The sequence below is a fragment of the Neomonachus schauinslandi genome, chromosome 9 (assembly GCF_002201575.2).
Source record: "Neomonachus schauinslandi chromosome 9, ASM220157v2, whole genome shotgun sequence".
Classification (NCBI taxonomy): Eukaryota; Metazoa; Chordata; class Mammalia; order Carnivora; family Phocidae; genus Neomonachus; species Neomonachus schauinslandi.
The window spans coordinates 64,518,210-64,532,216 of NC_058411.1; the positions used below are offsets into that span (position 1 = coordinate 64,518,210).

Here is a 14,007-nt window from a genome sequence, read left to right on the forward strand (position 1 = left end):
TGACCCTACTTGGTCATGATATGTTCTTCCTTCATAGTGGTGGATTCAGTTTGCTAATACTTTGTTGAAGACTTTTCAAATTTATTTTTCTTCCATGTTTTGTTTGGTTTTGGTGTCAGGGTAATGCTGGCCTAATATAATGAATTTGGAAGAGATTTGAGTAGAATTGTTATTTTTTTTCCTTAAGTGTCTGATAGAATTCATTGGTGAAATCATCTGAGCATGAAGTTTTCTTTGTGGGGACTTTTAAAACTAGGCTTTCAATTTATTTAATAAACTAGGTTACTCAGGTTATGTATTTTTTTTTTTTAAGTGAGTTTTGGTAGTTTAGTGTCTTTTAAGTCACCCATTTTATCTAAGTTATCAAATTATTGGCCCTAAGTTCCTAATTTTTCCTTATTATCTTTTTAATATCTTTGACATCTGTAGTGACTTTTCTGTCATTCTCAATATTGATAAGTTGTGTCTTCCTTCTTCTAGATCAGTGTGGCTAACAGTTTATACATTTTACTGAAATTTTTAAAGAACTAGCTTTTACTTTCATGTATGTTCTGTATTTTTCTCTTCTCTATTTCATTTTACTATTCTTTATCATTTGTTGTCTTTCTCCTTATTAAAATAAAACTTGCTCTTCTTTTCCAGGTTTTTAATATAGAAATGTTAATTATTAAGACTGATAGGTTCAGGGCGCCTGGGTGGCTCAGTTGGTTAAGCGACTGCCTTCGGCTCAGGTCGTGATCCTGGAGTCCCAGGATCGAGTCCCACATTGGGCTCCCCACTCAGTGGGGAGTCTGCTTCTCCCTCTGACCCTCTTCCCCTCTCATGCTCTCTCTCACTCTCTCTCTCTCTCAAATAAATAAAATCTTTAAAAAAAAAAAGACTGATAGGTTCAGAGAGCATACTTGCATGATTTCAGTCCTTTTAAATTTGTTAAGATTTGTTTTATGGCGCATTACATGGTCTATCTTGATGAATGTTTGGTGCTCCCTTGAAAAAATCCTTATTCTACTACTTCTGGGTGGAGTAATCTATTCATATCAATTAGATCAAGTTAGTTGAAGGTGCTGCTCAAGTCATCTATATCATCGCTGATTTGTTTGGTACTTGTATCAAATCCTAAGAGAAGAACACTGAAGTCTCCATATATAGTTGTGTATTTGTCTGTTTTTCCTTTTAGTTCTATCAGTTGTCCCTTAGATAACTTGCTCTGTTATTAGGTGCAAAGATATTTAGGGCTGTCTGGTCTTCTTGATGAATTGGCCCATTTATGCATAGATAAATGCTTCTCTTTACCTTGGAAATACTCTGAAGTTAACTTTGTTTGACATTAATATAATCTCTCTAGCTTCTTTTTGACTAGTGTTCACAGAGTAAATATTTTTCCATTCTTTTTGTTTGTTTTTGATATAATGTTCAGTGATACATTAGTTGCATATAACACCCAGTGCTCATCACATCACATGTCCTCCTTATTGCCCATCACCGAGTTACCCCCTCCCCCCACCCCCCTCCCCTCTGAAACCCTCAGATTGTTTCCTGGAGTCCATAGTCTCATGGTTCATCTCCCCCTCTGATTTCACCCCCTTCAATTTTCCCTTCCCCTAATGTCCTCTGCATTATTACTTATGTTCCACATATAAGTGAAGCCATATGATAATTGTCTTTCTCTGCTTGACTTATTTCACTTAGCACAATCCCCTACAGTTCCATCCATATTGATACAAATGGTGGGTGTTCATCCTTTCTGATGGCTGAGTCCTATTCCATTGTATATATGAACCACATCTTCTTTATCCATTCATCTGTTGAAGGGCATCTTGGCTTCTTCCACAGTTTGGCTATTGTGGACATTGTTATTATATATCTGTATCTTTATATTTAAAGCAACATCCTTGTGGATGGCTTTTTCTTTCAATCTGACAATCTCTACCTTTTAATTGTTTTAGATTATTTTTATCTTATGTAATCATTGTTGTGGTTGGATTTACATCTACCATCTTGCTAGTTGTTTTCCACTTAACCATCTCTTCTTTGCTTTTATTCTCTTTTCCTGTGTTCTTTCAAATTTATTAGGTATTTTAAATTCATTTGTCTCTATTATTGGCTTACTAATTTAATGTATTTTTCTTTAAGTTTTTGCTTTGGATTCACAATATACTTTTTTAAAGTTTTCACACTTAACCTTCAAATAATATATCTTTTTTTAAACTCAATAAATTTTTTTAAAAAAGAATTAGGTATTTATTTTAGAGTGCAAGAGAAAGCGAGTGCAAGAGAGAGCAAGTGCGAGAGCAAGCGAGTGCAAGAGAGAGAGAGAAAATTCTCAAGCAGACTCCCTGCTGAGCAGGGAGCCCAACATGGGGCTCGATCTCAGGACCCTGAGATCATGACCTGAACTAAATCAAGAGTCAGACACTCAACTGACTGAACCACCCAGGCACCCAGAAGTCAATAAATTTTTATTTCAGGAATCTTATATGTGATTCCTTCCACTGCCAGTCACTGTAGGTCCTCCAAAGTCAGAATCATGTTCTTCAAAATCGCCCTTTTAAAAAGAACTTTTATTCAATCCACAGTTGTCACTGTCAGTCCTGTAATCTTTGGGATTCAGTTTCTCTACTTTAGGACCACGTTTAGGGTCAGAGTAGATGGATCTGCCTGGTTCTCAATTTCAAATACCCTCTAAATGTAAATGAATCCAAATCCTATTCATCCCTAAACTATCACACCCTAGAACTGTACAGATGGTTGGGATATGCCAGTACCTAAGATTTAAAAAATTTATTAGGTCTTTCACAGAGTTTTAGCAGATAGATATCTTGTAGTTCTTTCCCACAGATCTAACACACAGTTCTGTGAATAAAGGAACCCACACATACACTCTATGAGGCGTTTCCAACCATATAGGTCTACAGAAAAAGCCCCATTGGGATAGACCTCAACCAAATAATATAATTTCTAACAGTATAGTTTCATTTCCACTGTTCTATCCTTTGTGCTATTGATTTATTTTTTGCCTCTATATATGTCATTAACCTCATAATACATAGTTATTACTTATGCTTTGGACAACTAATAATCTTTTAAAAATTCTAGAGAAAAACTTTAAAAAAATCTGTCTCCACTTTTTACCATCATCAGGACTCTTCAATCCTTTGTATGAATCCAAATTTCAATCTAGTTTCAGTCTTTCTGCCAGAAGAATTACCCTTTAACATTCATACTGCACCAGAGCTGATAATGCATTCTCTTTGTCTAAAAAAGTTTTTATTTAAGCATTATTTTTGAAAGATTTTTTTGCTGGGCATGAAATACTGAGCTGACCTTTTTCTTGCTGTTGTTTATGTACTGTAAAACAGTGTCACATTATCTTCAGGTTTACAAGTTTTTCTGAGAAAAATTTTGTTCTCTTAATATGTAATATTTCTTATTTCTCTGATTGATATCTAGCTTTTCTCTTGAATATTGATTTCTAGCAGTTTGACTCTGATGTGTGTGTGTGTGTGTGCTGTTTGGGGTTCTCTGAGCTTCTTGGTTTCGCGGTTCTGGAATTTTGGAAAATATATAACTATTTTCAAATATTTATTTTGACCCATTATTTATCTTTTCTCCTTTTGTATCTTTAGTTACTTCTGTTTGAAATTATGTCCCAATATCTTGAATGAGTTTTTTTCCCCCTCACTCTTTTCTTTCTGTGCTTCAGTTTGGATAATTTCTATTTACCTATTTTCAGGTTCACTAAATCTTTTTCTCTGCTGTGTTGAGTCTGCTGATAAACCCATTAAAGGAGTATTTCATCTCTGATATGTTTTTATTTCTCAAATTTCCACATGACTTAAAATTTTCATCTATCTGCTGAAATTCTCCATCTGTTGTTCTTGTCAAATTAGTTTTCATTTTCTTTGGATAAATACACCCTAGTGGAATTACTAGATCATATGGCATTTCTATTTTTAACTTTTTGAGGAATCTTTGTACTGTTCACTACAGTGGTTGTACCAATGTACATTCCCACCAACACTGCACAAGTGTTCCTTTTTCTCCGCATCCTCACCAACACTTGTTATTTATTTTCTCAATACTAGCCATTCTGACAGGTGTGAAGGGATATCATTGTGGTGTTTATATGCTCCTCGCTAATCATCAGGGAAGTGCAACTTTTCATGTATCTGTATGTCTTTGGGAAAATGTCTATTAAGATCCTCTAACCATTTTTAATTATTTGGGGCTTCTTGGTGTTGAGTTATATAAGTTCTTCATATAGTTCGGATATTAACCCTTTATTGGACCTATCATTTGCAAATATCTTCTCTGTTCAGCAGATTGCTTTTTCATTTTGTTGATAGTTTTCTTTGTGGGACAAAATTTTTTAATTTGGTGTAATCCCAGTAGTTGATTTTTTTTTTTCTTTGCTTTCCTTGCCTGAGGAGACAGATCTATAAATATGTTGCAAAAGCCAATGTCCAAGAGATTGCTGCCTGTATTTTGTTCTAGGAGTTGTATTGTTTCAAGTCTCACATTTGGGTTTATTTTGAGTTTATTTTTGTGTATGGTGTAAGGAAGTGGTCCAGTTTCATTCTTTTGCATGTAGCTATCTTGTTTTTCCCACATCACTTGTTGAAGAGGCTGTCTTTTCCCCATTATATATTCTTGCCTCCTTTGCCATAGATTAATTGCCCATACAAGTGTGGGTTCTCTATCCCTGGGTTCTCAGTCTGGGTTCTCTATCTGGGTTCTCTATCCTGTTCCATTGATCTGTGTTTGTTTTTGTCCCTGTATCGTATTGCTTTGATTGTCATAACTTTGTAGTATACCTTTAAATCTTTTTCAAGATTGCTTTAGCTATTTGAGGTCTTTTGTGGTTCCATACAAATTTTAGTTTTATTTGTTCTAGTTCTGTGAAAAATGCTATTGGCATTTTGAAAGAGTTTGCATTGAATCCGTACATTGCTTTGGTCAGTATGGACATTTTAACAATATTTGTTCTTTCAGTCCACGAGCATGGAATATCTTTCCATGTGTTTGTGTCCTCTTCAATTTCTCTCATCACTGTTTTGTAGCTTTCACAGACCAGGTCTTTGGCCTCCTGGGTTAAGTTTATTCCTAGGTATTTTATTCTTTTTGGTGCAATTGTAAATGGAATTATTTTCTTACTCTCTTTTTGCTGCTTTGTTATTAGTGTATAGAAACACAGCAGATTTCTGTGTATTAATTTTATATCCCAAAACTATATTTATCAATTCTAATAGCTTTTTTTTTAAAGATTTTATTTATTTATTTGAGAGAGAGAATGAGAGAGAGAGAGCATGAGAGGGGGGAGGGTCAGAGGGAGAAGCAGACTCCCCGCCGAGCAGGGAGCCCAATGCGGGACTCGATCCCGGGACTCCAGGATCATGACCTGAGCCGAAGGCAGTCGCCTAACCAACTGAGCCACCCAGGCGCCCCTCTAATAGCTTTTTGATAGACTCTTTAGGGTTTTCTCTGTATAGTATCATGTCATCTGCAAATAGTGACCATTTTACTTCTTCCTTACCAATTTGGATGCCTTTTATTTCTTGTATGATTGCTGTGGCTAGGACTTGCAGGACTATGTTGAACAAAAGTGGCGAGAGTGGACATCCTTGTCTTCCTGATTTTGGAGGAAAAGCTTTGTTTTTCACCAGTGAACATGATGTTAGCTATGAATTTTTATATGTGGCCCTTATGTCTCTCACATTGTGGAGAGTTTTTATCATAAACAGATGTTGAATTTTGTCAAATGCTTTTCTGCATCTATTGAAATGATCATATGATTTTTATCCTTCATTTTGTTAATGTGTATCACATTCACTGATTTGTGGATATTGAACAATTCTTACATTTCTGGAATAAATCCCACTTGATTATGGTGAGTGATCCTCTTTTTTTTTTTTTTTTTTTTTTTTTTTTTAAAGTAGGCTCCATGCTGGTTGTGGAGCCCAGTGCGGGGCTTGAACTCATGACCCTGAGATTAAGACCTGAGCTGAGATCAAGAGTTGGATGCTTAACCAACCGAGCCACCCAGGCACCCCATTGATCCTTTTAATGTACTGTTGAATTTAATTTGCTAATATCTGGTTGAGGATTTTTGTGTCTATGTTCATCAGGGATATTGGCCTGTAGTTTTCTTTTTTTGTAGTGTCTGTCTGGTTTTGGTATCAGGATAATGCTGGGCTCATAGAATGTATTTGGAAGCATTCCTTCCTCTTCTACGTTTTAGAATAGTTTGAGGAGAATAGGTATTAACTCTTTTTTGAATATTTGGTAGAATTCACCTGTGAATCTACCTGGTCCTGGACTTTTGGAGGTTTTTTTTTAAGTTTGTGTATGTATGTATGTATGTATGCATGTATCTCTATGCCCAAGATGGAGCTTGAACTCATGACCCTGAGATGAAGAGTCGCATGCCCTTTGGACTGAGCCAACAAGGCGCCCCTCAGAGTTTTTTCTTTACTGAATCAATTTTGTTACTAATTGGTCTGTTCAGATTTTCCATTTCTTCCTGATTTAGTTCTGGAAGATGATGTTTCTAGGAATTTATCAATTTTTCTAGGTTGTCTAATTAATTGACATATAATTTTTTGTAGTATTTTATTATAGTCCTTTATATTTCTGTTGTGTTGTTTGTACTTCTCCTTCATTTCTGATTTTATTTATTTGGGTCCTCTCTACTTTTTTTTTTTGGATGAATCTAGCTAAGGGTTTATCAATTTTGTTGTTTTTTTTTTTTTCCGAAGAACCAGCTCTTGGTTTCAGTGATCTTTTCTATAGTTTTTTTTTTTTTCCTTAAGTCTCTATTTCATTTATTTCCCCTCTGATCTGTATTATTTCATTTCTCCCACTAACGTTGGGCTTTGTTTGTTCTTCTTTCTCTAGGTCCCTTAGGTATAAGATTAGATTGTTTGAGATTTTTCTTATTTCTTGAGGTACACCTGTGTTGTTCCAAATTTCTCTCTTAGCATGACTTTCACTGCATCTAAAGATTTTGGACTATTGTGTTTTCATTTTCATATGGCTCCATGTATTTTTGGATATCTTTTTTTTTTTTTTTTTTTTAATTCCATTGACCCATTGCTTGTTTACTAGCCTGGTGCTTAGCCTCCATGTGTTTGTGTTTTTCTAGTTTTTTTTTTTTTTTTGTAATTGATTTCTAGTTTCATTCCATTCTGGTTGGAAAAGATGCTTGATATGATTTCCATCTTTTTAAATTTATTGAGACTTGTTTTGTTGCCTACCATGTAATCTACCCTTAAGAATGTTCCATGTGCACTTCAAAAGAATGTGTATCCTGTTGTTGTTGGATGGAATATTCTGGATATATCTGTTAGGTCCACCCGAGCTAATGTGTCATTCAAAGGCACTGTTTCCTTATTGACTGTCAGCTTGGATGATTTTTCCATTGATGTAGTGGGGTGTTAAAGTCCCCTACTATTATTATATTATTGTCAATTTCTCCTTTTATGTCAGTTAAGATTTGCTTTATGTATTTAGGTGCTCCAATGTAGGGTGCACAAATATTTATAATTGTTAAATTCTCTTGTGTGATTGATCCCTTCATTATTATGTAGTGTGCTTTGTCTTTTGTTAGTCTTTGTTTTAAAGTTTATTTTGTCTGATACAAGTATTGACACACTGACTTTTTTTTCACTTTCATTTGCATGGAATATCTTTTTTCATCCTTTCACTTGGAATTTGTATGTGTCTTGGGTCTGAAGTTAGTCTCTTGTAGGCAGCAGATAGATGGGTCTTGGTTTATTTTTATATTTTATTCATTCTATCACTCTGTCTTTTAATAAGAACATTTAGAGCATTTACATTTAAAGTGATAATTGGTAGATATTTACTTATTGCCATTTTGTTAATTATTTTCTGGTGGCTTTTGTAGTTCTCTGTTCCTTCTTTCTCTCTTTCCTTGTAATTGATGAGTTTCTTTAGTATTGTGCTTGCTTTGTAATTATTTTTTTGTGTACCGATTACAGGTTTTTGGTTTGTGGTTCCAAGAGGTTCATAAATAACATCCTAAGTGTATAGCAGTCTATAATAAGTTGATGGTCACTTAAGTTGAACACATTCTAAAAGAACTTCGTTTTTACTCCCTGCCTTCATTTTCTAATGTATAATTGTTGCCTATTTTACATATTTTTATTCTGTGAATCTCCTTTCCTTTCATGATTTTATTTCTAATTATTACCTTTTATTTTCCACTTAAAGACGTTTCTTTAACATTTATTGTAAGGCCAGTGGTGATAAACTTAACTTTGTTTGTCTGGGACACTGTTTTCTTTCCTTCAATTCTGAATTATAACCTTGCTGGTTAGGGTTTTCTTGGTTATAGATTTTTTTCCCTTTAGCACTTGGAATATTATCAAACTACTCCCTACTGGCCAGCAAAGTTTTTGCTGAAAAATCAGCTGATAGCCTTATGGGTTTCCCTTATATGTAACTAATTGCTTCTCTTTGCGGCTTTAAAAATTCTCTATCTTTAATTTTTGATATTTTAATTATTATGCATCATGTGTAGGCTTCCTTGGGTTCATCTTGTTTGGAACGCTCTGTGATTCCTGAATGTGGATGTCTCCAGGCTAGGGAAAGTTTCAGCTATTATATCTTCAAATAAGCTTTAAAGAATAAGCTGACTCACTTGTTAGGTGGAATAATGCAACTAGTGACTTTAAGTTGAAGCCAGTGTTCATTTATCATTCCAAAAATCTTACGGCTCTTCAGAATTATGCTAAGTCTATATTACCTGTGCTCTCTAAATGGAACAGCAAAGCCTGAATGGTAACACATTTGTTTACAACATGGTTTACTGAGTATTCTAAGCCTACTGTTGAGACCTACTGCTCAAAAAAAAAAAAAATTCTGTTTCTAAATATTGCTTCTCATCGACAATGCATCAGGTCACCCAAGAGCTCTGATGGAGATGTACAATAACATTAATTTTCATGCCTGCTAACACATGCATTATGTAGCTCATGGATCAAGAAGTAATTTTGACTTCCAAGTCTTATTATTTAAGAAATACATTTTGTAATGTGATAGCTGCCATAGACAGTGATTCCTCTGATGGATCTGTGAAAACTAAACTGCAAGCCTTTTAGAAAGGATTTGCTACTCTAGGTGCCATAAGGAACATTTATAATTCATAGGAAGAGGTAAAAATATTAACATTAACAGGAATTTGGAAGAAGTTGATTTCAACCCTCATGGATGAGTTTGAGGGGTTTAAGACTTCACTGGAGGAAGTAATGGCAAATATGGTAGAAATAGCAAGAGAACTGGATTTAGAAGCAGAGCCTGAAGATGTGACTGAATTGTTGCAATCTCATGATAAAACTTGAACACATGAGAGATTGCTTCTTATGGATGAACAAAGAAAGTAGTTTCTTGAGATGGAGATCTACTCCTGGTGAAGATGTTGTAAATATTGTGGAAATGACAACAAAAGATTTAGAAAATTACATAAACTTTGTTGATAAAGCAGTGGCAGAGTTTCAGGGGACTGACTCCAATTTTGAAAGAAGTATTACAATGGGTAAAATGCTATTAAACAGCATCACATGCTATAGAAAAGAAGTTCACAAACTTCATTGTTTTATTTTAAGAAATTGCCATAGCCACCCCAACCTTCAGCAATCACCACTCTGATCCATCAGCAACCATTAATACCAAGGCAAGACCTTTCACCAGTGAAAAGACTACAACTTGCTGAAAGCTCCTATGATGGTTAGTATTTTTTAGCAGTGAAGTTTCTTAGCAATAAAATTTTTTTAGACATAATACTATTGCACTTTTGATAGACTATAGTATTGTGTAACCAGAACTTTTATATGTACTGGGAAACCAAAAGATTCCTTTGACTTGCTTTATTGCAATATTCCCTTTTGGTCTGGAACTTAACCTACAGTATCCGAGGTATGCCTGTATTTGTAATTTTTCACTGGATGCTGGACACTGTGTCTAGAGCAGTAGAGAATGAGATAAATCAGAAATAGGCACATTTTTAAAATTCTATCAGTCCATGACTGTGGGGAGTTGATTTAATCTAATGAGCAGTTTAGATGGGCTTGAGGTTTGTTGTTTGTATGGTTACCTGCAGTGCACCACAGACTTGAAATTCTTCTGGTAGTAGGTTGCTATTACCTTATGTGTAGTATGTGGATCCCAATGCTGAAGGGCTTTTTCAATGTATGTTCCCTACCTGCAGCTTTTAGGAGACCTTTTGTGATCTGATCATCTTAACAAAAGTTAAAATTTTATATACTAAATTATTCCATTTTCATATTGGTAGGGTATCTTTTTTTTTTTCTTTTAAGATTTTATTTATTTGTTTGACAGAGAGAGACACAGCGAGAGAGGGAACACAAGCAGGGGGAGTGGGAGAGGGAGAAGCAGGCTTCCCACCTAGCAGGGAGCCTGATGCCCAGCTCGAACCCAGGACCCTGGGATCATGACCTGAGCCGAAGGCAGACGCTTAACGACTGAGCCACCCAGGCGCCCCAGTATTGGTAGGGTATCTTGTGGTTTTCTACTTCTTAAGTGTAGTTAGAACTACACAATTTTTTTTAAGATTTTATTTATTTGACAGACAGTGAGAGAGGGAACACAAGCGGGGGGGGGGGGGGGAGAGGGAGAAACAGGCTTCCCACTGAGCAGGGAGCCCTAGCGGGGCTCAATCCCAGGACACTGGGATCATGACCTAAGCCGAAGACAGACGCTCAACTACTGGGCCACCCAGGCTCCCCTACACAATATATATTTTTTAATAAACCCCTTTTCATATCAGTTTACATAATAAGAATTCTGGCTACTGAGGCTCGAGTGCGCACCGCAGCGAGGAGGTGTCCTCGGCCGTCCCGCTTTCCGCCGCCGTCCTCGGGCTGTGTCGCTTGAGCCGGGACGCGCCTCCGCGCTCCTTGCTGCCTCCACCCCCACAGCCGCCGCTCTCCTCGCAGTCTGCACACACACCATGACGAAGAAGGAGAAGAAGTCCTTCAACCAGAGCCTAGCCCAGTGGAAGCTCTTCATCTACAGCCTGACCACCGGAGAGTTACTGGGGTGCACCGCCAAGAGCTGGGGTTTGATCTTGCTCTTCTACCTAGTCTTTTATGGGTTCCTGGCTGCACTCTTCTCATTCACAATGTGGGCTATGCTTCAGACTCTGAACGATGAAGTTCCAAAATATCCTGACCAGATTCCTAGTCCAGGACTTACGGTTTTTCCAAAACCACTAACTGCATTGGAATATTCATTCACTGTGTCTGATCCAGAGTCCTATCAAGGGTACATTGAAGACCTTAGGAAGTTTCTAAAACCATATGATTTAGAAGAACAGAAGAATCTCACAGCCTGTCCTGATGGAGCACTTTTTGAACAGATGGGTCCAGTTTATGGTGCATGTCAGTTTCTTCTTGCCTTACTTCAAGCATGCAGTGGTGTGGATGATCCAGAGTTTGGCTACTCCAGAGGAAATCCTTGTGTTCTTGTGAAAATGAACAGAATAATTGGATTAAAACCTCAAGGAGAACCAAGGATAGAATGTACTTCAAAGAGTGAAAACACAGCAGCTCTATCAACTTTTACTCACAATGGAGTTATAGATTTAAAATATTTTCCATATTATGGGAAAAAACTTCATGTGAGTTATCTGCAGCCATTGGTTGCTATCCAGGTCTCCTTTAATGCTACCAGCAGTACCATAAATGAAGTAACAGTCGAGTGCAAGATTGATGGGTCACCCAACCTAAAAAACCAGGATGATCGTGACAAGTTTTTAGGACGAGTTGTGTTCAAGGTCACAGCACATGCATAGTAGGAGTTAGGATATCTCCACAGAGTATATGTTGTGTTGTCTGTCTTCATTTTGTATCAGCTGGACCTGCCGTTCTAGAATCATGAGACCACCTTGGAGAAAGGTGGGGTGGTACATGACACTGGGGTAACATCCTAATGTGCTTCCAGACCGTAGTGTTCAGTGTCCTCTCACGTAACTGCCTGATGCTTCTGCTGCCTTTTGAACCAGTGTACAGTCGCCAGATGGGGACCATGAACACCAACTCCGAACACGTGGGATGGGGGTCTGGTCTTATATTTATGTGGTTTAATTGTCAAGTGTCTAAAGCTTGCTGTGCTGTGTAAGTATTTTATAGATTTAACACTGGTTAACTGTCATATTTTGATGCCAGCCAAGTTTTAGGGATAAAATGGCACCTGAACATCATCAAGTGACTCTCTAGCTCCAAGAACTGTGGTGTGGGGAGAAGTTCCTTATGTGAGGAGGAAAAAAATAAATAAAAGTGGATTTGAAAGGTTAGAAAAAAAAAAAAAAGAATTCTGGCTGCTAAAGGAGGCAATATATGGCAATAGTGAAGGGCAAGCAAAAGAGTTCAGACACAACTGGTTTTGAATCCCAGCTCTTGTTGATTTTCCTGGCTAGGTGATCTTCAGCAAATTATTAACCTCTGTCATTCACTTTCCTCTTTTGTATGGGAAGGACTGAATGAAATAATGTAAAATGGTTAACAATTCCTGACCATAGAAAATGCTCAGTGAATGGTCATTATTACCATGCTTACTCACAAAATTTAAATCTGGTGAGAGTAGAGGGCAGACTGTAGGGAGCAGAGCCCATGAGTCTGGAAGAGCAGTTAGCAAATACGTTCAGGAGATGAGAGTCACAAGGGCTTGAAATAGGACTGCAACAGAAGAGATGGAGAAGATGAACTTACAAAGGCTTATGTGTAATCACCGGTTCCCTCATGTGGTGCCATGGGCCTGTTCTTACATCATCGCTGTCCTTCTCTACCTCTTCCATTAACCTCTGTTCAGTATGGTATCCCATAACCTTAAAATTGTCTACATGTCTGTCTTTCTCTACTCAGTGGGAATCCTTGGAGGGATGGGCCATGTGTGACTAGGGCTTCATACGGTGTCTGGCATATAGTAGGCATCAGCAAGTTTTTTGTAACTCAACGGAAAAGTTGTTCTATTCTCTTTCTTGCTAGTGCTGTCACTGTTCACATTGTCTGTTGTTCAATGTACGGTTGTTGGAACATTTCCAGCAGCTGTGTCAGGCTGAGTAACTCTTCCATTTTGATTTTAGCCAGATCCTAGATTTTCTGGTGATCTTGTCTTACCTCTTGGTGTTCTGTAGGGAGAAACAATGCTGTGAAATATGTTGGGGTTTGGGGCCTCAATCAAACAGCTAGACAATCCCACTGCTTTGATTCATTTGAGAGCTTCATACTCTGTTACTTTCTATTTATGTCCGATTCCACAAAGATACTTTTCTTGATTTCGGTCCCCATTTCCTTGCCTGTTAGTACACAGTTAACTAATGGGTAACCTGAAGGGCAGAAATTACCTGTGCTGCCAGTGGTGTCTTTTCCCTCCTAACAGGAAACCCACGATGGTGTGTGCTTTCTGGCTTCTAGGTTTTATCAGCTTATTTCCCCGTGTGTGCAGGTCTTATGTAACATGATGAAGAAAATTATATTTAGCAGAATTCCTTTCAGCAAGAGGGCTGTTTTGTTTAAAAGAAATTCCTTGACAAATTTTCTTGGGGGGGGGGAAGAGAGAGAGCTCAAGGGACCTCACTGGGAAGAGAACAAATAGGATTGAAAAGATGGGAGGTTTGTCTCTGGCGCCTCCAGGATCTGGAGCCAGAGAGATGAGCGAAAGCAGCTCACTTTGTAATGGGACTCCTCTTGACTCTCCTTCACCATCTCCCACATCATTAGTAAACCTACCAGCTTCCTGTCGTACTTGGAATGAGTGGCTTTAAAAAGAAACAAAAATTAACATAAGAATTGAAAACAAAAAACTTGTACATGAATGTTCATAGCAGCAGTATACACAGTAGCTAAAAGGTGGAAATAACCCAAAGGTCCATCAGTGAACGAATGCATGAATAGAATGTGGTACATCCATACAGTGGAATATTACTCAGCCATTGAAAAGAATGGACTACTGAGACATGCTCCAACATGG

The 14,007-nt window shown here is 37.3% G+C and overlaps 1 protein-coding gene and 1 non-coding gene across 2 annotated transcripts; one reads left to right on the top strand and one right to left on the bottom strand.

Annotated features, from left to right (window-relative positions):
• Positions 1-2,812: 2,812 nt before the first annotated feature.
• Positions 2,813-2,943, bottom strand: LOC123325937. The gene has a single exon (XR_006540770.1). It is a non-coding gene; the product is annotated as a small nucleolar RNA SNORA18 (small nucleolar RNA).
• A 7,893-nt stretch (positions 2,944-10,836) lies between these two features.
• On the top strand, positions 10,837-11,868 carry LOC110585337 (sodium/potassium-transporting ATPase subunit beta-3-like). The gene has a single exon (XM_021695549.1). The coding sequence runs from the start codon at positions 10,988-10,990 to the stop codon at positions 11,828-11,830; it is 843 nt and encodes a 280-aa protein (XP_021551224.1). The 5' UTR covers positions 10,837-10,987; the 3' UTR covers positions 11,831-11,868.
• The last annotated feature ends 2,139 nt before the right edge of the window (positions 11,869-14,007 follow it).